Raw genomic sequence first — 23865 nt, 5'->3', positions numbered from 1 at the left:
TGAACAAAAGATTCAAGTTGAAAACAAATATTACTGATATACGTTTTGGGAGTGTTGAGTATCAACGGTCAATGGAAAGCAAAATGATAAACTCATTGAGAGCTGTATTCCAAATTGTCCCCAAAATCAAACTAATAAAATGACATCAGAGGTAGATCCAAATGTATTAATTTCGTAAAAATGGGCCTCAGTAGTGTGCATGACCCTCACGTGTATGTATGCAATCCTGGCCAAATTTGGGCATGGTTGTCATGGATGACAGACAGTCCTGTGGTGGCTGGCTATAGAAAGTCACAGCGTTTGGCTGCACAAACTGCTCCCTGACCTTCTATCATTTGTTCAGCCTGTCAGCTGCTGTTCATCAGTATTTCCCTTGTCTTTATATACCTTAATTTTCTATTATTCAGTGCTGGTAATACTTGATACATCTTTATCAAGTCCTCAGTGAAAGCAGGCAGCTTGGATATTGTACATCAGGAGAATCTTGGTGGTTGTTGCAGCTTCTCTCCCTGAGTCAACTAGAGATAATTTGTTTGTTGTTTTCCCTTGTTTGATACCCCTGTGTGTTCTTTAGTGCCTAGTGGGGTTGACAAAGAGCTTATCCTATCCACTCCCTACCTAGGGACCAGATCCCTTGGTCAGGGGTCACCATCTCCCCCTTCCCTAGACACAGGGTTTATCTTCCCTTTTGCCATTTGCTTGGTACTTCCCTTTACCTATTATGACAATGCTCCTGATGAGAGAGCAGTAGGGTCCCATTCTCCCAAATCTGGATTAGGACATTCGTGAGCTCTTGGGCAGTATGAGGCACTACTTGGTGGCATCAGATGAACTGATACATACTATCTTGAGAGACAGTTAATGCATTTGACATCTAGTAATTATGTACAGACCCTGGCTATATGAGTCCAGGCATTGCACCTGGAGGAACCTAGGGCACATTGTGCTAGCATACAGTCTGACAATGACTCTGAGGTTTTCATACCAGTACATAACAGTATTCATGTAGGATTGTGCAACCATCCAAGGTTATACCTAGGTAATCCCTGAGCCACATCAAAACCGGTTATGCCAGATGATGCTGCAGGTAGAGTAGCCTTCACCACACCATCCCGAGACTCTTTCACGTCTATCAAAACAAAAAAAATGCAACAAGAAAAATATCAATCCGATACAATACTTAATCATATTAAGAACAATGTCATAAAAAGGATATATAGACCACATAATACATTCTCAAGGACACAAAAACTAGGTGGTACAACCTAGATTAGTTGGGACAAAGCCACCACATAAAGTAAGCATATGGTATGTATTGTGCCTGCAACTTACGAGGCTTTTCGTTTGGCTCTATGGAGTGTAGGTGCTTTTCTTATGACATTTTTTTTTTTTTCAATCAGTGAATTTGATTGGTTTCTTCAACTCTTCATTTGGGTGTTTCTTGTTTGGGGCTTACAGTTATAAGTCCATACTGTGCAAAAGTTTTAGGCAGGTCTAGAAAAAATGCTGCAAAACTACAACTTGCCCTACATAAATCAGGCTCTCATATGTCTATGTTGACATAGAAAAATCGCTGTGGCTCTTTAATGAAGAGGAGAAAAAAATTAAAGCGCAAAAATTAAAATTGTCAGTGACAGGAAGGGGGTTTAAATGGAAATGTTATGTTATATGGCTTACACTATATCTGATGTTCTGTATTCCATGAAATTCAATATTTTTGAATATTATACTGGTGTAGAATAGCGTTATCTCAACTTTTCTAGGCCATTAAGCTTGGAAGTGGTCTTGAGGCAATACTGGTGCTTTCTTTCGTGTGACCCATTTAGATCATACGTTCATCCTTCCATTTAATCCCTTACAGGTATCTTACTGCACCATCCCAAATTCCAGTATTACATAAAATTCTATTTAAAATCTTTATATAACAAGTACATTCGTATATTGAGATAGATTTTAAAATCTCATATGCACTGAGGTAACAAGAGCTAAATTAGTTACTGTGTTGACATTCAAGGAAAAAATAATTGTATCTGTAGATTTAATACAAAAAATGATGTAATACAAAATTGTTGCATTAAAATCAGCTTTAATCAACTTTAATACAACTCTATAATATTATAAATTATTAATACAATATTACTTTGACATATTATAGGATAGAATAGCAAATTATAGCAATTAATTTCAGTTAGTACTGGTATGAAATGAAACTAAATAATTTATATACCAGAATTTGCCTTAAGCAACCAGTTTAACTGTTGTTCTTATATTAGTGGTTCTTGAGAATGTGGTTATTCTCTGGTGCATAAATAATCATAAAATGAGATAGTGTGGACTTTGCTATTATTAGATTGGTAGCATACAATATATGATTAATTAAAGCTTTTGCCATGCTTAATATTGTTTTAAGGGATGCAACAGGAACACTTAAAGGGAACCAATCACCAGGATTTTCGCATACAAGCTAAAGCCAGTGCTATACTGGCACTATCAGGCTGAGTCTATACATACCTGTAGTGGTCAGCTCGGATGTTTAGGTTTTGAAATCCAAGAAAGTGAAGTTTGTAAAATGAGCGGCTTGTTGAGTGACAGTTGCACTGGAGCAGATAATATATTCATAGTTATCCTCTCCCTCTGTTAGAATTAGCAGAAGTATTATACAAACAATTCACTTTGTCTAGCAGGACCTGTGGTGAGGTCATACTCATGTATACCAGAAGGGGCGGGGCCTTAGCCACCAAAGCTGGATACCAGGTCACATGTGTATGACCTCACCACGGGTCTTGCTAGACAAAGTGAGTCGTTTGTATAATACTTATGCTAATTCTAACAGGGGGAGGGGATAACTATGAATATATAATCTGCTCCAGTGCATCTGTCACTCAAGAGCTGCTCATTTTATAAACTTCACTTTCTTGGATTTCAAAACCTAAACATCCGAGCTGACCACTACAGGTGTGTATAGAATCAGCCTGATAGTGCCAGTATAGCACTGGCTTTAGGTCATATATGAAAATCCTGGTGTTTCGTTCCCTTTAAACTTTTGTAAGTCTATGATGTTAGTGGTTCACTAAATGTGGCGCAGTTGTGCGATAATGCACTACACCAACAGTAGACTTTAGTAATTAGCTATTTGCCCTCTCAGTACCATACGCCATGGCGGGAAGTAATGGCCCAGCCCACTTGGATGCTGCTCTGGAACAAATGTCTCTTTCTCAGTCTCTGGTTATTGATGTCCAATTTTCGATGCTTGACCATGTAGGCTGATCCTCTTCTGGTGACGGTGTTCGGTCTTAGGGTGTCTTTGGTGACAATATTCAGTCTTAGGATATGCAGTTAGTTCAGGAGCCGCTAGAGGGTCTAAAGTTTTATGGAAAGGTTTTAATGTTTTCTTCTTGCACTGATATATATATATATATATATATATACATACTTTTTTTTATAGTATATGATTGCATTGGGTTTATTCTAACTGATATCTGTTGAACTTTATATAATTCAAGAAAAACTACAGTTATAAAAAAAACATATTCAGTCTTCGGGTTCTTATAGTGACAATATTTGATCTTTGGGTTCCTCTGGCGACAGCATACAGTCCTTGGGTTCTTCTGGTGATGATAAGCAGGCTTCATGTCCCTCAGGCAATGGTATGCAGGATTTGGGTCCCTCTGGACTCAGTGTGCTTTCAGATGATTTCCCTGCAGATGACATGGCCCTGCTCTTCTGCACATGTCTGTTCCCCTGATAATCTTTGCGTCAACTCCGCCTTCCCACTGATGGACCTCCCTTCACTGTTGTCACCTGACTCGGTGTCCCCCTCTAACTCTTCCTCAAGGATACACACTCTTTACAGATTGGTTCCTGGTGACCTTGATCATCTAGCAGATGGCAATGTTGGGGCACAAATGCCATGGAGAACAGAATATGAGTATCTTCTTCTGGCCACCGTCTTACATATGCATAGTGTAGACAGTCATTGGTAGAAGCAGGTTATACAGAGCCCATGACTGAGTGGACTAGCAAACTTGTGGGATGCCCTGGACTAGCCAGGTAGTCACAGTTAGTGCCCCACACAACACCGGTCCCCTAAAAAGGAGTCATCAGCCAGCCATGAAAACCCAAAGCACCTCCCTCAGTGCTAGATGGACACACCAGGGGGCGGAGCCAGGCGGTTGGCACGCCCACCAAGGAGTTCAGAGGGCCTGAGGCAGGAAAACAGTGCAGATTAGTTGACAGGAGTGGAGGAGGTGAGGCCTGTGAGACAGGCCAGTGACAGTCTGACAGATGTGAGGGTCGTAGCCCGAACACCTTGGCTAGGAGGCAAGTGGTGGCCTCAGCCTGCAGGAGCTGGGAAAACGGCTCGGTAGAACTGTGGTGGACCGGGACAGGGTAGTGGCCCGCCAGTACCGACCCGGGGAACCGACTCAGAAACCAGAGCACACAGGGAGGTACTCAGACCCTGAAACGAGGTCCAGAATCCACTGAACTAAGTTAATTAACTGATTGCGTTCTGGACTATAGGTCCTTTCCCACCCAAGTCCCGACTGAGGACAACAGCCCACCGAGGGGGATAGAAAGCCCCCGCACAGGCAGTGAGAATCCATGGTCCAGCGTCTGCGGGCAAAAGAGCTCTCCTGACATACACAAAGCCGGGGAGCGGACTCCCGTCGCTGAAGCGCAGGCAGTCTACAGCTACACAACAAGGTGCAGGAGAAAGGCAGAGACCACCATCCGGGTGGGGGACCCGACCGCAGCCGGCTGCGGGCACCGACTACCATCAACTTGGTTTACCAGAGACTTGTGTGTGTCAATAACAGTGAGTACAACAGTACCCTCTGGCCGCGCACATCACCCTGCACCGCCCAGCTATTCCCAACGGGTCCCGGGGCCATCATCCGTGCCCACGGAGGGGTTAACATCTGGCTGCACTACCATCTCCCTCGGGTACCCCGTAACTACAGCGGACATCCTGTGGGTGGCGTCACGAACTCAAACACGGTTCCGGCTGTGCACCTAGCTAACCGCCCCACCGAAATGCCAGCATCCCCTTTCAGAGCGAAGTGACCGAGTGCGGGGCGGTACACTTGCAGCAGATAATTTTATTAAAATGTCATTAAATTTTCAGCAAGAAATAAGCTATGTGGCACACCATTGAAGTCTGGGTCTGGATCTCTATCTTATCATGCCCTCAAATTGGGAAGGATAAATATCGTAACAGATTCCCTTTAACTACCCAGAAGTGTATGATGAGATGTGCCAATTGATGGACCAGCTTTCCATTCATTTATTGCTTGAAAATCATGTGACCTGCAATCACTTATTGTAGATCTGAAGCAAAAAAATGCTAGATATCAACAATATGGTTGTGTGCATGAAGAGGATCCTAAGTAAAAGTTTAAAAAAAAAACAAAACCTCTTGTGGATGCTAAATAGTATTACATAGTTACATAGTTACTTAGGTTGAAAAAAGACCTAGGTCCATCTAGTTCAACCTTCTTCCACCAGTTCTACATTTAGTATAATACATCATTTAATTGAAAACTCCTATGCTGCACACAATGTAAAAATTCATATTAGAAGAAGCAAAGACAGATGCTATTTCTAAAATATTTTTTGAAAATTTTAGAAAATTTCTTTCGGAATGTTACTGAAATATTAGTAAGAAATAACGTGCCTCTGCTCGGTATATACTGTACATGTATTTGCTGGAATTGTCCTTTTGACTTACAGGAATGGGACATGATGACCCATAGCAAATGCTGCATCATCGAAATGTAGTTTGGCTGTTTGACAAGTAAAGTCTTTTACCTTTGTGAAATTATAAAATTGTCTGCAGCTGCTGTCAGCATTGGAGATTAACCGTTTCCTGCTTTCTATCAGAGGTTGTATGTCTTCAAGTGAGGCTGAAATTGCAAAATTTCATCTGTACATATTCTGTTAACAATATGTAAAATCAAGTTGCCACACAATAAAGACTCCATATGATAAAATTGGCTATTGTTGCCTGGGAGAGGTGATGTTTAGAGAAAAAGAAAAGTAACTAGGGCTTTACATGGCTCTTTGGTACAAGCAATGCAAGTGGGAAGTTTAAGTACTGTAATTAAATAAGCTCTCTGTCACGCTGTACTCTAAGATGTACTATAGCAGTACAGCACAGTAATGTGGGACAGAGAGGATTCCTGAAACTATCTGAGAAGGTAGTTAGCAGGTAAACCACTAGAGGGCGGCAGAGTGGGGAAAACGTATGAGCAGAGTATTCCCTAGCGCCTAGCAGACGTAATACTAGTCAAGCCCATCAGATGGCAGTAGAATCATCAGAACGCCGTATCACAAGATGAGGTCTTGTAAATACACAGGGGCAAAGTCTAAACGTAGTCAGATGGAAGCAAACAGTCAGTAGCCTGGAAATTAGAACTCAGAAGCGGGGGAGAATGGGAAGAGGACAAGAATGAAATCAAGGTATGCAGACGAGGAACGAATAGGGAGACAGATGAGCAGGGAGTTGAAGGGAGACAGCGGGAGAGACACTAACAGGATGGGAAAAGAGAACAGAGGAGGTCAACAGGTCAGGGGAACACGGAGGTCAGGAGGGGGCAGGGAAGACAACAAGTCACTCCCGAGCAGAACACAGCAGAGCCAGAAATATCACTGTCGTAGTTCCAGAGAAACATTGCCCTAATTTTGTAGCCTGACCTCCAGAACGAGGTAGGAACGATTAACCCCTAATGTGACCTGTATCATATGTGAAACTAAAAAAAGGCTCAGCTGCAGCTGAGCCAGGAGTAAATCATGACACACTCTCTAACTCCTGTCATACTATTATGTGCCACTAATTACATCCATACTCTTATTATAATAATATAAACCTTTTATCATGCAGATAGCATCACTTGGTGTCTGCCAGCAGCAGCTCTCATGTTTACATCCCTCCCTTCCTCTATTTACTGTATGTGCTAATACTACAAGGTTCATCATGCATTGCTGCAGCCTATGAAACAGCATTTAGCTCACTCTCTCCCTTCTCCATCCTGTGCTGCTGAAGATATTGGGAGAGATCAAGTGTCAGAGCAGTCCAGGGTAGGTACCAGCCCATCTGGCAATTGCCAAATAGCCAGTACAGCCCTGCCACTGTGTTATGCAAATTTCAGCACTTTTCAGCTGTCCATATCAGTGATTGCCTTATTTAAACCCTTTTTTGTTAAAATGCAGATCACAGCATTTCACAAGGTGTTGGCCCTGTCTGTTACTACTGAGTGATGCTGTCAGCTCAGCTTCTGTGAGACTAATTCTGATTCACTCTAAAATGTCTACACCGACCAACAGAAGCCCAGTGATAACTTCCTTTCATTTTGTCTGTTTTCTGTGGTGGAAAAGGATGTATCAGACAAGAAGAAGAATCTGCATAACAAACTAGTACTATGTGATCCCTTCTGAGATGCGCTCATAGAAGCTATACATTCAATACAAGTATATTACAAAAAGTATTGTTTAGAAGAACTATCATATATAGCAAGGGGGTGAAAAAGTAGTGGGAAAACCCCTTTAAGTGTAGAGTGGCATGGATCCAAGCAGACAGGCAAGGGACAGCTAGATATTTACTAGTTGGTACATTGCTACAATTAGGATCAGTTGGTGGCATTGGAACACAAACTTACAAAAAGACTTGTCTAATTACCGTAGCTAAAGTAGGTAGGAATAATTGAATGACCAGAAACTTAATCTGGAAGTCAATGAGGGAGATGCAATTTAGTTTATTATATGTTTGTTTATTCAATGCAGTTAAGTAAGAAAATGTCATTTGGGGAAGGAGGCATTTAAAGAAATATGTATCAACTTGACCTTGGCATCTGTTAGAAAAAAAACCATGAAATGAATTTCTAAATTCTGCATAGGAAAGTTTAGTTCATCTTAGGTTAGTAGTTAGTAAATTTCTTTTGTTACAGGAATTACTAAACACGGACACGTTTCAGTGACTTTTTGTTCTGAAATGAATCACTTTTACGTTCAGTAAGAAATTTAAATGCAAATACGCCAAAAATACCCTGTGTTTCAGCAATGAAAAATGTATCTGCAAAGCAAAAAGTTCCTGACATGTCAATGAAAGAGTTTACCAGGTAAGTGGTATTTGGTGTTCTTTAGAAAATGTAATGTGAATATTAACAATGTATTTTATCACAAATCAATGTGTGTATATAATGACCTGAGAGAGAAAGCAACAGAGTTCTGTTATTACAGAATTCATAAATGCCAAACTATTTATTTGCACTCAAAAAAATAATATCATAGCAAATATGATTGTTCAGCCCTTACGTTTGTTTTGTAGCAGCTAAGATACAAAGAGAGTATAGTGTAGTGCCATGTCGCAATATAAATACTTATTTGGCGCCTGATAAATCTGTGTTTAATAAACTGTATTGGAAACATGGATGGTGGACCTATTTGTTGGTAGAGCACTAATTTAGCTTGTACAATGAAATAATTTTAGTAGGAGCACTCCAACACTCCGAAGTAGAGTCTGTGCTTTAGATAACCCTGTATTTAGAGGGTCTTTGGTAGAGGAGATGAGACTGTTCATTAAGTGAAATGAAATACCTCAGGAGTCAATCAATCTCTTGTTGTATTTGAGTTAATGCTAAGAAAGCTTTTGTTCTTCACCATTTACATATAGGGACTCTATAGCTTATTCTTCTAAAAAGCATGTGGTGAGGCATGTGCTGCCAACTGGTCTGGATGTCATTCACAATTTTAAGTACTTGTTAGATTTCATGTATGAGGAGCGATCCAAAAGTAATGATAATCAATAATAAACACAATGAATATATTAAAAAAAATATATATTATTCTACATAGTCTCCTAACAAGTCTATATATTTAGTCCATCTGTTTTCTAAACTTAGAATTCCCTTTGAAAAAAATTCTTGATCTCGACCCTCAAAAAAATCCCCAACAACGGTTATCACGTCGCTATTGTCGTCAAATTTCTTGCCACGGAGGTGTTCCTTGAGGCGAGGAAAGAGAAAGAAATCACTGAGGGCTAGATCTGGCGAATAGGGAGGGTGTTCCACCAGTTCAAAGCCCGCTTCTTGAATGGTTGCCTTGGCAACTGTAGCTTTGTGAGCCGGCGCGTTATCTTGGTGAAACAGCACTGCAGCCCGCAGTTTGCCGCACCTTTTCTCCTTGATAACCTCCCGCAATCTTCTTATTTGTTCTGCGTAGTAGGAGCCCGTAATAGTGGCTCCCTTCTCCAAATAGTCCACCATAATGATTCCTTCAGCGTCCCAAAAAATGGACGCCATAACCTTCCCTGCTGAGCTTGACACTTTGAATTTCTTTGGCGTCGGTTTGTCGGCTCGTTTTCATGTCATCGATTGTTGTTTAGTTTCAGGATCAAAGTGGTGGATCCAGGTCTCGTCCATGGTCAAAAAACGTGACAAAAAATTCTCCTTGTCTGCTTGGAACTTTTCGAGATTTGCTATTGAAATGTCAACTCGTTTCTTCTTTTGCTCGTCGGTTAACATCTTTGGCACCCAACGCGCGGAGACCTTTCTCATATGCAATTCTTTTGCAATGATTCTTTGAATACTGCCATATGAGATCCCTGTGACCTCAGCTACATGCCTGATAGTCACTCTTCGATCTGCCAATACAAGTTCTTCAACTTTTTTCACGTTTTCTTCATTGAGGGACGTGGATGGGCGTCCTTCATGATGTTCATCTTCCGTCGATGTTCTTCCCAGCTTAAATTCCTGGGCCCAGCGTGCAACTGTGGAATAGGGAGAAGAGTCCCCCAATGTTTCCACCAAGTCGCTGTGTATGTCTTTGGTAGTCATTTTTTTCAAGTAGAGGTATTTGATGACAGCTGAGCTCATTTTTTTCCATTTTGATGTTCACTCCTCAGCAGTTCTTATTCAAATGAATGTAGCTCCCGGGAATCGTGGCCTATTTAAGTGATTTTTTTTTTTCTTGGGCTAGTGGGTACCTAAGAGAGAAGAAAACATTTTATTTTAATTTCTGTGTGCAATAGAAATAACCGATTATCATTACTTTTGGATCACCCCTCGTATATGTATTTGTATGCAAAAGAATGAAAATCTTTGTATGTAAACACATAGGTACTTGGTTATTAGTGATAGGCAATTAGTAACTACGGTATTTGTGTTTGGATTATTCGTAAAGATTCCCAAAGTACTATTCCGGTTTTCGTCACAACTAACGAACCTAATGCAAGTCCATGTGGGACCTGAGCATTTATCTGGGAAATCTTCATGAAAAATGCTTCCCATTGACTTGAATTAGGTTCGTTATTCGTAACGAATACCGGAATAGTATTTTGGTATTTGTTACGAATAATCCGAACCCGAATAGTTACTATTCGCTTTTTACTATTGGTTATGTATTTGTATGCACATTTCTATTTTTTATAATTACATGTTTGTGTGTGTATGTTCAAATTTACTAATTCCTTATATGATGCACAAACCACAAAACAAGATAATTTTTTGTAACAAAGTGTAGCTCCATGCCTAACTTACCATGTTTAATTATTTTTACTGTGGTAAATATCTAGTTACAGCTTTATGCACCATGGTGTAGTTAGTTACTGCATAGTCATGATACTATATGTGATGCTACCTCTGATTTTCTCCCTTGCCTGCCATTTTTAAGCACTGACAGAGAGAAACCTATCGCAAGCAGCAGACAGGGAAGATAGGCTAAAGCTGAATTTATATGATGCTCTAGAATTTTTAATATAGGAACACTGATATATCACTACTGCCATTATAAAGGCAATGCAAATGCAAAGCCTGAGGCATCCTAAAAATTATAATCTGCATTAGGTAAAGCATATCAGAAGCAAAAAAATAAATCAACAAGACAGACAAATGGAATCAACTAAATCGCTTATACACAAGAGCCTTAACTTTTTTTTTAAGTAAAAGTTTAGTATTAAAAAATTTTTGGTTTTCTTTTTCACACATTCGTATTCTCTCCTATGAGACCTATGTGTATACAATACATAAAGTGCACCTCTGTTAGATGACCCTATACCACAACTATAAAGGCTTATTGCTTGACTATTGTTTATGGGAAAAATAGTTAATGTGTTGGCCAATTGACAATGATCCTGTGCGGACATTTTCTTAAATAATCCTTCAGTAAATCTCCCTTACCTTTAGCAGCGTGCAAATTAAATTTAGCATGGTAGCTGTCACTTCAACAGCTGGCATAAGTTTTATGTATAGCAATTTCATGACTGTAAAATCACGAACATAACAAGCTCATTAGTTTTATTAAATTTATGATGCACTTGAAGAAAAGAACAAAATCTATGCAAACCAGAGCAGAATTACCAGACTTAATATGTCTGTATATTAAATTTATTAAAGTGGCACTGGATACAATAGATATTGAGTCATCTTTTATATTAAATTAGTATTTCAACAATTACTCTGGATGACTTAGGCTATATCTTCCCCTTCTGTACAACATAGCCATGAAGCAGTGTGGTTTCTTTTTTTTATATGGGCACTTATTCCTTTTTGTAACTATCTACCATTACAATACCTATTGTTGTTATGTAAATATAGTTTAGAATGAAGGTCATGATTCTATAATCGAGTTTATATTTCTATTACTTAAGATTCTCAATGGCTTAAGCAAAGCAACCTTGTGTCATAGAATTCCTCATAGCTATATTAAACAAATACAGATAAAGTGCTCAATTTTCAAGCTTTCACTTATGCAATATACATGTAACATGGGTGTAGCCTCTTGAATGGTTCCCTGTCTACTCCATTACCACCAGGCTTCACTCATTGAACCAACCACTTTCCAATCCAGGACTAAACATGTGTTGAAAGAATCTCTTCTAAACCCTAATCAAGCCAGTTCCAATCTCAAGCCCATCGCCAATCCACAGTGCCAATCCTCCCATCTTGTAATTAACCACCTCTCCTAATTACGTACTGGTTTTTAGCAATCTTCCCAGTTGGAGCAGGCCTGAGGCTTAAGTTGCTCCCAGGTAGCCTGCAGCTCCAATATGCACCACAATCATATCATTATCCACACTTTCTCTTATTGCTGCCAATCTACTCTTTTACCTACTGCTGACTATTTTTCCCAGCAGTTTGTGACAGTATGGTGGTGCAGTGCAGTGGCATCATCACTATCATCCCCCTGGCAACCCAAGCTATGATTGTGCGTGGTCCACTATCTGATAAATCAAAACTGATTTAGACAGCAGTTTAGCAAAAAAATAAAATGGCCATAAATTTTCCTAACTAAAGCACGGACTACCTATTAAAATGAACAAACGAGAGACTTTTTAGATTCAGTTTACAAATTATATTCCCCATTTATACAGTTGAAACTATAAGCAGTGTGTTTCAGGTGTGCATTAAAATACATCCACAGGTGTGTCTCTAACTAGCTCAGATGTTGCCAATAAACCTATCAGAAGCTTCCAAAAACATGACATCATCATATGGGCTATGCCATATTTTTTAAAGGCATAGTACTCTTAACCCTGCTGTTCTGTTCGCATTTGCTATACACTTGTACTGTTCCCGGGTCAATATGACCCGACCTATTAATTCTTGATTTTTAGCTACTATAATTGTTTTATTTGAATACTTTTTTCATTGAAATACTGTATGTGAACATGGTTGATCATAAACAAATAAAAAAATTAAATTCAAACTTAATTATTTATTTTTTTTTCATAAAAAGGTTACACAGGCTTTTTGCAATTATCTTCGATTGTTGACATTCTGCACACAAATAATAAAGAAGCTTTACATTACTATTACTAAAACATGAAATTTAACTTTTTGAAAACAAATTTTATAAATCAACAAATGAAAAATCATAAAAACTTCAACCTTTTTAGAAAGAAAAAAGAATAAACTGAACATGTTCATGCGTTTTTACACTGAACACAATAATAAGACACATGTCCTTTGCACAGATATTTTGAACATCCAGCACATGTCAGATTAGTCTTATTGTCACAGGAAGGTGGACAGAAGCTACATCTCTTCCTTCTTTTGCTGGTCGCTGTGCTGGTGGAGGCCGTGGATGTGGAGTCTCTTTCTTGAGCATGCTGGACACTTTTTACAATGGCTGTTGCTCCATCACTTCTGGGGGTCACTTTTCTGCTCTCAATATATGGCCTCACCAGGGATTTTCCCAATTCCTCAAGAAATAATCTTCTTTTATGCAGCTTATTCCGGTTCCAATCAGGGTCGATTTCTCTCCATAAGACAAATGCATTGTATGCAGAAACGTCCAGTATGTTATAAAATAAAATCATTGGCCACCGATTGGTTTTGCGTTTGCATGTATATGTTGATATTGCTTGGTCTAAAGTATCAACTGCTCCCTTTGTGGTATTATAATCCAAAATAATGTCAGGCTTTCTGTCTTCTCTATCACTTACGGCATTGTCATGGTGCATTGTGCTCATTAGAATTACCTGTTTGGTTTTTTTGGAACATAATGAACAACAGTTGTTTTTTCAGAAATATAAAAAGTAGAACTGTACACCTCTCTCTTGCTAAGGATACCTTGCGGTAGTTCAGGTTTGTTTTTTCTCATAGTACCCAGCATGGTAAGATGTTTTTTCTTCAACATCTGGCCTAGTTGATAGGATGTAAAAAAGTTGTCACATGTGACATTTTGTCCTTTTAGTCCATGAGTCAAATCTAGAACAACACGCATACCCTGATTTTTTTCAGGTCTTTCATCAGGGGTTTTTCCTGTATACACCATTTTGAGATGAAGTACACATAAAAAAACATAACTTTTGCAGTCAGAAATAATCAGAGACGTGTAGAACAGTATAAAATGCTATCGGGTCATATTGACCCGAACAGTACAAGTGTAACAATCAGCGTGTAGCAAAAAGTAAACAAAAAAAAAAAACAAAAGCAAAAAAAAAATGTAGAGCTCCACAAATGAGGAGAAGTCAAGGAACCAGTAGGTTCAAATCCTCATTAAAAAAAATCTGCAGGGTCTCAAAAATCATTTCGGGTCATATTGACCCGAACAGTACAGCAGGGTTAAGGGGGCTTTATACGCAGCGATATCGCTAGCAATATTGCTAGCGAGCTTACCCGCCGCATCGGTTGTGCGTCACGGGCAAATCGCTGCCCGTGGCGCACAATATCGTTAGGAGACGTCACACGGACTTACCTGCCTAGCGACGTCACTGTGGCCGGTGAACCGCCTCCTTTCTAAGGGGGCGGTTCGTGCGGCGTCACTTAGCGGCCGTCCAATAGAAATGGAGGGGCGGAGATGAGCGGCCGTAACATCCCGCCCACCTCCTTCCTTCCTCATTGCCGGTGGCCACAGGTAAGCTGTAGTTCGTCATTCCCGAGGTGTCACACATAGCGATGTGTGCTGCCTCGGGAACGGCGAACAACCTGCGTCCTCAACAATCAACAATTTTTTGAAAAACAATGACGTGTCAACGATGGACGATTTAGTGAGTATTTTACATCGTTAATGGTCGCTCGTTGGTGTCACACGCAACGACGTTGCTAACGATGCTGGATGTGCATCACGGAATCCGTGACCCCGACGATATATTGTTAGATATGTCGTTGTGTGTAACGGGGCCTTTAGTGTATGTAAACTTTTGACTTTGCAGAAAGTAATAAAAATGCCTTAAAACATTCTCTCACTCTTTATTCTGGCATTTCTAAAATATAAATAATTTTAGTTCCTAATTTACCTAAAATGGGAAATGTTTATTCTGATTTCATGTCCAATAGTGAAGAAAACATGCAGATGTGTCTTTTTAGATAATGTATGTAAACTTCTGGTTTCAACTGTATATCCCCATTACTGATGTGGCAAAGTTTACCTTTAATGGCTTGGGCAATTAACCTTGAAGGGTTTGTCCACTACTAGGACAACTCCATCTGATTCCACATGTTTCCCCCAGGTAAAACAATAAAGCCTATACTGATCTCTCTTACTGGAGCAATTCTAGCAGTGGAGCCGGAGCTCACATGGGGTTATGACGTCGCATGAGCCCCATGTCCAATCAGCACCGGCTTCTGTCTCCCTGTCTTCAGTCCAAATGAGCAATCAACGAGAAGTGCGAGGCAGCCACAGAACTTATTTCCTGTTGATGGCTCGTTTGGTTCGAATGCAGGGAGACAGAAGCCGGTGCTGATTGGATGCAGTGCTTGCGTGACCTCACAACCCTACGTTAGTCCCATCACAACATGAGCTGTGGCACCGCTGGGAATGGCGCCGATTCAGGAGGTGAGTGTAGGTTTTATTATGTTACCTGGGAGAAACATGTGGAATCAGAAGGGGTTGTCCTAATAGAGAACAGCTCATTTAATCCTTGTGTGAGAGGTAATGTTCTCTGACAAGTTATGAAGATGGTACGTTACTTGTAAAGTTAAACTTTGCTTCATGTCTATATGTAATGCCACATTCTGAGCTTGTTTTTTTTCCTAATCTGTGTGGTTACCACCATGTTGGGTTTTTTTTTTACATATAACTCCCGTTATTATAGCCCAGGTGTTAGTGTAGAGCAGACATAGATTGTTGTAACCTGGGAAATATCAAGGGCATTGCTGGGATTGATGCTTACTTAGCGCTTACTGGAATAAAGCCATTTCCACAGTTGATAATAATGAATTATGAAATAGATTATAATACCACTATTAATGAATTACATTATGTGACCCATTGACCAGCTTTATTGCTGCTTGATAAGTAAATTTTAAGGATGATACTTAAAAATCACATTAAAAATTCAAGAACCTTTGAAGGAGAAATATTTTGGCAAAGCATTACAGCAAGTGAATGCCAATTTTTTGTACATGGAAATGCTATACTGCAAATAATGTACTGTATATAGCTTTCTATAATTCTTTTTAACCTCTTGTCACCATGGATACAGGCAGTGTTCTGCACCAAGAGGTAAAGAGGTCAACATAATCTGGGCATATGGATATGAAATCTGAATAATCCAGATACCAAAGCTTTAGATGTAAGAGCACACTTCTGAAGAAAGCTTGGTGAATGCTTGTAAATCATTAAGGCCGTTACTACGAGGTAGGGCAGGCGTCCACCGGGGAGAACCGGCAAATGTCTGATGGACACAACCAATATCAGCCAATCAATTCACAAGAGGAAGTTCATTTCTTGAGATACTGGATAAAAATATGTTGAAAGTATTACAAAGAAAATGCCTTTCCACCCTTCGCAATAATGTTACGTTGTGTTTCAATTCCCTCTTTCCTTTATATAGTATTCAGTACAATTTGATATTATTATTAACACTGAATACAACTGTAAAACATGCATCTACTCTGGTACATTGTTAAAAAACTCGCATTAATGCAGCCACCCTCTAGAGGCTAAATGTACCGCTGCAGCGACCCCTGTACAACAAAGGTGTATAACATCTGCTTCATTTAATACTCAAAAATCATATTTATAAATCCCCAACATTGAAATTTTAACACCTAGAAAGAAAAGTTGTAAAATTATGGAAATCAGAGGGTTGTTAATTACATGTTAATGGTATGTATGTGACTAAAACATGAAAGCAAAATTTAAAAAAAAATCTCTAATCATTAAGGATTGAGAAGGAGAGCTACATTCAGAAATGCACACATATACTTTGGTATCCTATCAATGATATTATTAATGGTTATATGAGCAGTGTGCTGCCACGCTGAATGCTGTTGAGTTGGCAAATCATCAAGAACTGCTGCTGACAGCCCCCTTTGCAATTGCCGATCAAGTACATCAAGTAACTACAAGTCGTGAGATGTTGCAGGCCATAATAGCATGTTTAAGCCATGCAGGCTGCTCACAGCAGCATGTGGCTTGATGTTATGTTGAAAAATGGCTCCAAGGACATGTTGGAGAAATGGCAGTACCACTGGTCCCACAACCAAATCATTGTAACGTATAGCTGTTAGTGTACCTGGAATAAAAACAAGAGGGGTAGGTCTACTGTCTTTTATTCCACCCCACACCATAATCCTGGGAATAGGACCTTTGTAATATTCCTTTGTGAAGGCTTTTTCCTGGTTTTTCCCATTTGGGCTCCAGTCCAAACTCCAGTTATCATTGCATCCAAGACAAAAACATGACTCCCCACTGAAGTGGACAAAGATCCTTTCCAGCCTTCACTTCCGCAGCATGATTGTCCTTGAGATCAGTAACATGATGGAAATGGGTCACCTGTAGCTGGATATCTGACTTGTGCCTAAATATTTTGCAAGTGTCTGCTGATTAATGATGAGTGCGCATGCTTAACACTGCTCAATACTTAATCGAGCATTGGTGTGCTCGGGCACCCTCATTACTCGGCCCAGTGTTGCAGGTGCTTCAATGCCATGCTCGAATCCCCACTCCCACATGTTTTTCAGCTGTTAATACAGTCAATAAACATGCAAAGACTGTCTGCCATACAAGGTAATGCTATAGCCATGTTGGTTATTGGCATTACTATGATTGGCAGGCCGCATTTCATCAACAGGTCTTATATGAGACCCGGGGACGCGATGCTCAGCACACTGTCTGCTGGAAACAGTTCAGAGAGAGTTGGTCTAGGAGGGAGTGCTTAAATTAGAGCTGAGTTTGTACACTTGCACCCTTTAGTGCCTTTCATGTGGCACTAAAGAGTGCTTTTAGCCTTGTTTAACCTAATAAATAAATAATTTTTTTAAAAAATGGCATGGGTCGTTCTATTTTTGAAAGCCAGCCAAGGTAAAACAGGCTGTTATCAGGCTATTACCAGGCTGGGAAAGCCTGTGGTTAATTAGCCCTTCACAGCCTAAAAATATCAGTTCGCAACTGCCCCAAAATTAGCATACAGTTAGGTCCAGAACTATTTGGACAGTGACACAATTTTTGCAAGTTGGGCTCTGCATACCACCACATTGGATTTGAAATGAAACCTCTACAACAGAATTCAAGTGCAGATTGTAACGTTTAATTTGAAGGTTTGAACAAAAATATCTGATAGAAATTGTAGGAATTGTACACATTTCTTTACAAACACTCCACATTTTAGGAGGTCAAAAGTAATTGGACAAATAAACCAAACCCAAACAAAATATTTTTATTTTCAATATTTTGTTGCGAATCCTTTGGAGGCAATCACTGCCTTAAGTCTGGAACCCATGGACATCACCAAACACTGGGTTTCCTCCTTCTTAATGCTTTGCCAGGCCTTTACAGCCGCAGCCTTCAGGTCTTGCTTGTTTGTGGGTCTTTCCGTCTTAAGTCTGGATTTGAGCAAGTGAAATGCATGCTCAATTGGGTTAAGATCTGGTGATTGACTTGGCCATTGCAGAATGTTCCACTTTTTTGCACTCATGAACTCCTAGGTAGCTTTGGTTGTATGCTTGGGGTCATTGTCCATCTGTACTATGAAGCGCCGTCCGATCAACTTTGCGGCATTTGGCTGAATCTGGGCTGAAAGTATATCCCTGTACACTTCAGAATTCATCCGGCTACTCTTGTCTGCTGTTATGTCATCAATAAACACAAGTGACCCAGTGCCATTGAAAGCCATGCATGCCCATGCCATCACGTTGCCTCCACCATGTTTTACAGAGGATGTGGTGTGCCTTGGATCATGTGCCGTTCCCTTTCTTCTCCAAACTTTTTTCTTCCCATCATTCTGGTACAGGTTGATCTTTGTCTCATCTGTCCATAGAATACTTTTCCAGAACTGAGCTGGCTTCATGAGGTGTTTTTCAGCAAATTTAACTCTGGCCTGTCTATTTTTGGAATTGATGAATGGTTTGCATCTAGATGTGAACCCTTTGTATTTACTTTCATGGAGTCTTCTCTTTACTGTTGACTTAGAGACAGATACACCTACTTCACTGAGAGTGTTCTGGACTTCAGTTGATGTTGTGAACGGGTTCTTCTTCACCAAAGAAAGTATGCGGCGATCATCCACCACTGTTGTCATCCGTGGACGCCCAGGCCTTTTTGAGTTCCCAAGCTCACCAGTCAATTCCTTTTTCTCAGAATGTACCCGACTGTTGATTTTGCTACTCCAAGCATGACTGCTATCTCTCTGATGGATTTTTTTTTTTTTTTCAGCCTCAGGATGTTCTGCTTCACCTCAATTGAGAGTTCCTTAGACCGCATGTTGTCTGGTCACAGCAACAGCTTCCAAATGCAAAACCACACACCTGTAATCAACCCCAGACCTTTTAACTACTTCAATGATTACAGGTTAATGAGGGAGATGCCTTCAGAGTTAATTGCAGCCCTTAGAGTCCCTTGTCCAATTACTTTTGGTCCCTTGAAAAAGAGGAGGCTATGCATTACAGAGCTATGATTCCTAAACCCTTTCTCCGATTTGGATGTGAAAACTCTCATATTGCAGCTGGGAGTGTGCACTTTCAGCCCATATTATATATATAATTGTATTTCTGAACATGTTTTTCTAAACAGCTAAAATAACAAAACTTGTGTCACTGTCCAAATATTTCTGGCCCTGACTGTATCACATTAGATGTGCTAATTCTGATGCTTTGCCCGACTCTACCCTGGTACAGTGGCAGTCGGGATAATGGTACTTGGGATTGATGTCCACTGTGTAATGTCAGCTGGCATCAAGCCCTGGTGTTACTAATGGAGAGGTGTCTACAAGGCACCCTCATTACTAACCCAGTAATCAAAAAGCAACACACACAGCAGAAAAATAGTTTATTTTAATAAAAACTCCCCACATTATTGCTCGTTCACCAGTTTATCAAAAATATTCCCACAAAGCTGCTTTGTAATCTACAATTCCCAAATGCAGCTCTGCGGACTGAGAATAGCAGTACAGTACAGCTATTCACAGACGCTCAGGAGTGATGACAACTCACATTAGAACAGTCGGGTCTCACTGACCGCAGTGCTGAGACGGTGGCTCTGATGAGAGTTGTTGTCAGTACCCGGCACCTCTGAATAGCTGTACTTTACTGCTGTTTACAGTAATTGGAGCTGCATTCGGAGACTGTGGACTACAGAGGAACTTCGTGGGAACATTTTTGATAATAAATTGGTGAACGAGGGATAGTGTGGGGGAGTGTTTATTCAAATAAATAATTTTATATTGTGTGTCTGTTTGACACCTCTCCATTACTAAACCCTAAGCATGCTGTCAGCTGACGTTATAAAACTGACATCAATCACCCAAAATATTACCCATTACCCCAAATTTGTTTTCTTCTGTTTCTGTGAGGTTTTTTTTAGATTGCTGGGTATGCAATGGTGATATATGATAGACATCTTTCCATTACTATAGCGTAGGCTTGATGCAAGGGGACACAGCTGACAACAACCCCCCAAAATGTTACCCTGATTACCACTGTAACAGAGCAATCGGAAACAGTTGGTCTTGTTCATGCGCCAATTTTGGAGTGGCAACAGGCAGATATTTATCAGGCTGGGAGAGGCCAAGTAACTATGGGCCCGATAATATCAGCCCCCAGCTGACTATTTTACCTTGACTAGTTATCAAAAATAGAGCAGACCCAACATCATTTTTTGAAAATATTTATTTATTTATTTATTTAGTTCCAGCCCTGTTGTTAGGAAATTCCATAAAAATGCTTAAGTTTCCCATTGACTTCCATTATACTTGTTACTCGGGTCGAGCCCATCTGAGTGTCCCACATGCTCGATTTGAGTAACCAGCACTCGAGCATTTTAGTACTCACTCACTACATCTGATGCTTTATGTAGACACTGTTTAATGCCTATAGCTTGATATGTGACTTTAATTTCACTTGCGGTACTTAATGGATCAATCGAGCAAGCTGTGGTACTGCCAGTGCGCTGTTTTCTAGGCCACATGTTGCTCATGGTACTGTAGACAGCCGGCATGGCCTAAATGTGCTACCATGGTCTGCACAAGTTCTTATCTCCAATTGAGCATATCTGGATCGTCATTAGTCAGCAATTGCAAAGGAAGTTAATGTGGCAGAACATTCCTCAGACACCATTATCCTAATTTATAGAATGTGTCTAAGTGCTGGAATTTCTGTGCATGACACATACTTGACAGTTGACACACTTAATAAATTGATAAACTATTATGTTTTGAAAATATTTTTTTTTTCTTAATTTGCACATCAATATGTTTAATGTACCTGCGATTTACATAGTTTTACCTACTTTTGTTTTCTAGTGTTGCAACTTAATTATTGGTGAGTGGGAGAGTATATATATATATATATATATATATATATATATATATATATATATATATATATATATAAATACTAGAAGGTGGCCCGATTCTATGCATCGGGTATTCTAGAATTTACGTATTGTGTAGTTCATGTATGATTTTTGTTATATATATAGATGTTGTTGTGTGTACTTACCAAGTGATTGCGTAGGGCGCTGTACATGTTCTGGGTGTTGTCTGGGTGTGGCGGGGGGTGAGAGCGGTGTTGTATGTGTGTTGCGTGTGTTGCGTTGTTTGTGGAGCGCTGTGTGTCTGTAGCGTTGTGTGTGTGTGTGTGTTGCGCGGTTTGTGTGTGTGGTGTGTTTTGGGGGGAGGTATGTTTTGTGCAATATGTGTGTTGTGCGGTATGTCCGTATATTTATGTATGCCGCGGTGTTTGTGTGTTGGGTGTTGTGTGTGTGCAGCGTTGTCTGTGTGTGTGGGTGTCTGTGTAGGGCGGTGTTTGTGGTTTCCAGTGTGTGTGTTTGTTGTGCAGTGCGCGTGTGTGTGTGTGTGTGTGTGTTGGGGGGAGGTGTGCAGCTCCCATCGTGCTCCATCCCCCATGCTGCGCACCCCCCATCGTGCTCCATCCCCCATGCTGCGCACTCCCCATCGTGCTCCATCCGCCATGCTGCGCACTCCCAAACGTGCTCCATCCGCCATGCTGCGCACTCCCAAACGTGGTCCATCCGCCATGCTGCACACTCCCAAACGTGCTCCATCCGCCATACTGCGCACTCCCCATCGTGCTGCATCCCCCATGCTGCGCACTCCCAAACGTGCTCCATCCGCCATGCTGCGCACTCCCAAACGTGCTCCATCCGCCATGCTGTGCACTCCCCATCGTGCTCCATCCGCCATGCTGCGCACTCCCAAACGTGCTCCATCCGCCATGCTGCGCACTCCCAAACGTGCTCCATCCACCATGCTGCGCAACCCCCATCGTGCTCCATCCGCCATGCTGTGCACTCCCAAACGTGCTCCATCTGCCATGCTGCGCACTCCCAAACGTGCTCCATCCGCCATGCTGCGCACTCCCAAACGTGCTCCATCCGCCATGCTGCGCACTCCCAAACGTGCTCCATCCGCCATGCTGCGCACTCCCAAACGTGCTCCATCCGCCATGCTGCGCACTCCCAAACGTGCTCCATCCGCCATGCTGCGCACTCCCAAACGTGCTCCATCCGCCATGCTGCGTACTCCCCAACGTGCTCCATCCGCCATACTGCGCACTCCCAAACGTGCTCCATCCGCCATACTGCGCACTCCCAATCGTGCACCATCCGCCATGTTGCGCACTCCCAAACGTGCTCCAACCGCCATGCTGCGCACTCCCAAACGTGCTCCATCCGCTATGCTGCGCACTCCCAAACGTGCTCCATCCGCCATGCTGCGCACTCCCAAGCGTGGTCCATCCGCCATGCTGCGCACTCCCAAACGTGGTCCATCCGCCATGCTGCGCACTCCCAAACGTGGTCCATCCGCCATGCTGCGCACTCCCAAACATGCTCCATCCGCCATGCTGCGCACTCCCAAACGTGCTCCATCCGCCATGCTGCTCAATCCCAAACGTGCTCCATCCGCCATGCTGCGCACTCCCAAACGTGGTACATCCGCCATGCTGCGCACTCCCAAATGTGGTCCATCCGCCATGCTGCGCACTCCCAAACGTAGTCCATCCGCCATGCTGCGCACTCCCAAACGTGCTCTATCCGCCATGCTGCGCACTCCCAAACGTGCTCCATCCGCCATGATGCGCACTCCCAAACGTGGTCCATCCGCCATGCTGCGCACTCCCAAACGTGCTCCATCCCCCATGCTGCGCACTCCCAAACGTGGTCCATCCGCCATGCTGAGCACTCCCAAACGTGCTCCATCCCCCATGCTGCGCACCCCCCATTGTGCTCCATCTCCCATGCTGCACCAGCATCAGCCTCTCTGCCCGCAGCATCAGCCTCTCTGCCCGCAGCATCAGCCTCTCTCCTCCCAGCATCAGCCTCTCTCCTCCCAGCATCAGCCTCTCTCCTCCCAGCATCAGCCTTTTCTGTCCCTAGCATCAGCCTCTCTCCTCCCAGCCTACCCCAGCCTCAGCCTCCCCCAGCATCAGCCTCTCTTCTCTCAGCCTCCCCCTCCCAGCCTTCCCCAGGATCAGCCTCTCTCCTCCCAGCATCAGCCTCTCTCCTCCCAGCATCAGCCTCTCTCCTCCCAGCATCAGCCACTCTCCTCCCAGCATCAGCCTTTTCTGTCCCCAGCATCAGCCTCTCTCCTCCCAGCATCAGCCTCTCTCCTCCCAGCATCAGCCTCTCTCCTCCCAGCATCAGCCTCTCTCCTCCCAGCATCAGCCTTTTCTGTCCCCAGCATCAGCCTCTCTCCTCCCAGCCTACCCCAGCCTCAGCCTCCCCCAGCATCAGCCTCTCTTCTCTCAGCCTCCCCCTCCCAGCCTTCCCCACGATCAGCCTCTCTCCTCCCAGCCTCCTCCAGCACGCCGTGCTCCTCTGTCGACACAGATACGATCGCATACACACACACACACACACCCGATTGCATACACTCACACACACCCGATCGCATACACTCACACACACCCGATCGCATACACTCACACACACCCAATCGCATACACTCACACACACCCGATCGCATAC

The 23865-nt window shown here is 42.0% G+C and overlaps 1 protein-coding gene across 3 annotated transcripts in view; it reads left to right on the top strand.

Moving 5' to 3' along the window:
* Positions 1-23865, top strand: part of NYAP2 (neuronal tyrosine-phosphorylated phosphoinositide-3-kinase adaptor 2) — a 342325-nt gene that overhangs the window by 102554 nt on the left and 215906 nt on the right. The window contains exon 2 of one of the 3 annotated variants that reach the window (XM_075340771.1): positions 7944-8114. The exons of the other annotated variants lie outside the window; for them this stretch is intronic. Coding sequence (XP_075196886.1) covers positions 8056-8114 — 59 coding nt within the window. The 5' untranslated portion in view covers positions 7944-8055. The remainder of the gene's footprint in view (positions 1-7943; positions 8115-23865) is intronic. 3 annotated transcript variants of the gene reach the window in all.

This window comes from Anomaloglossus baeobatrachus, chromosome 3 (genome assembly GCF_048569485.1).
Source record: "Anomaloglossus baeobatrachus isolate aAnoBae1 chromosome 3, aAnoBae1.hap1, whole genome shotgun sequence".
In the NCBI taxonomy this organism is placed as follows: Eukaryota; Metazoa; Chordata; class Amphibia; order Anura; family Aromobatidae; genus Anomaloglossus; species Anomaloglossus baeobatrachus.
The sequence above is the reverse complement of the archived record's forward strand: the minus strand, read 5'-3'. Positions and strand labels throughout refer to the sequence as shown.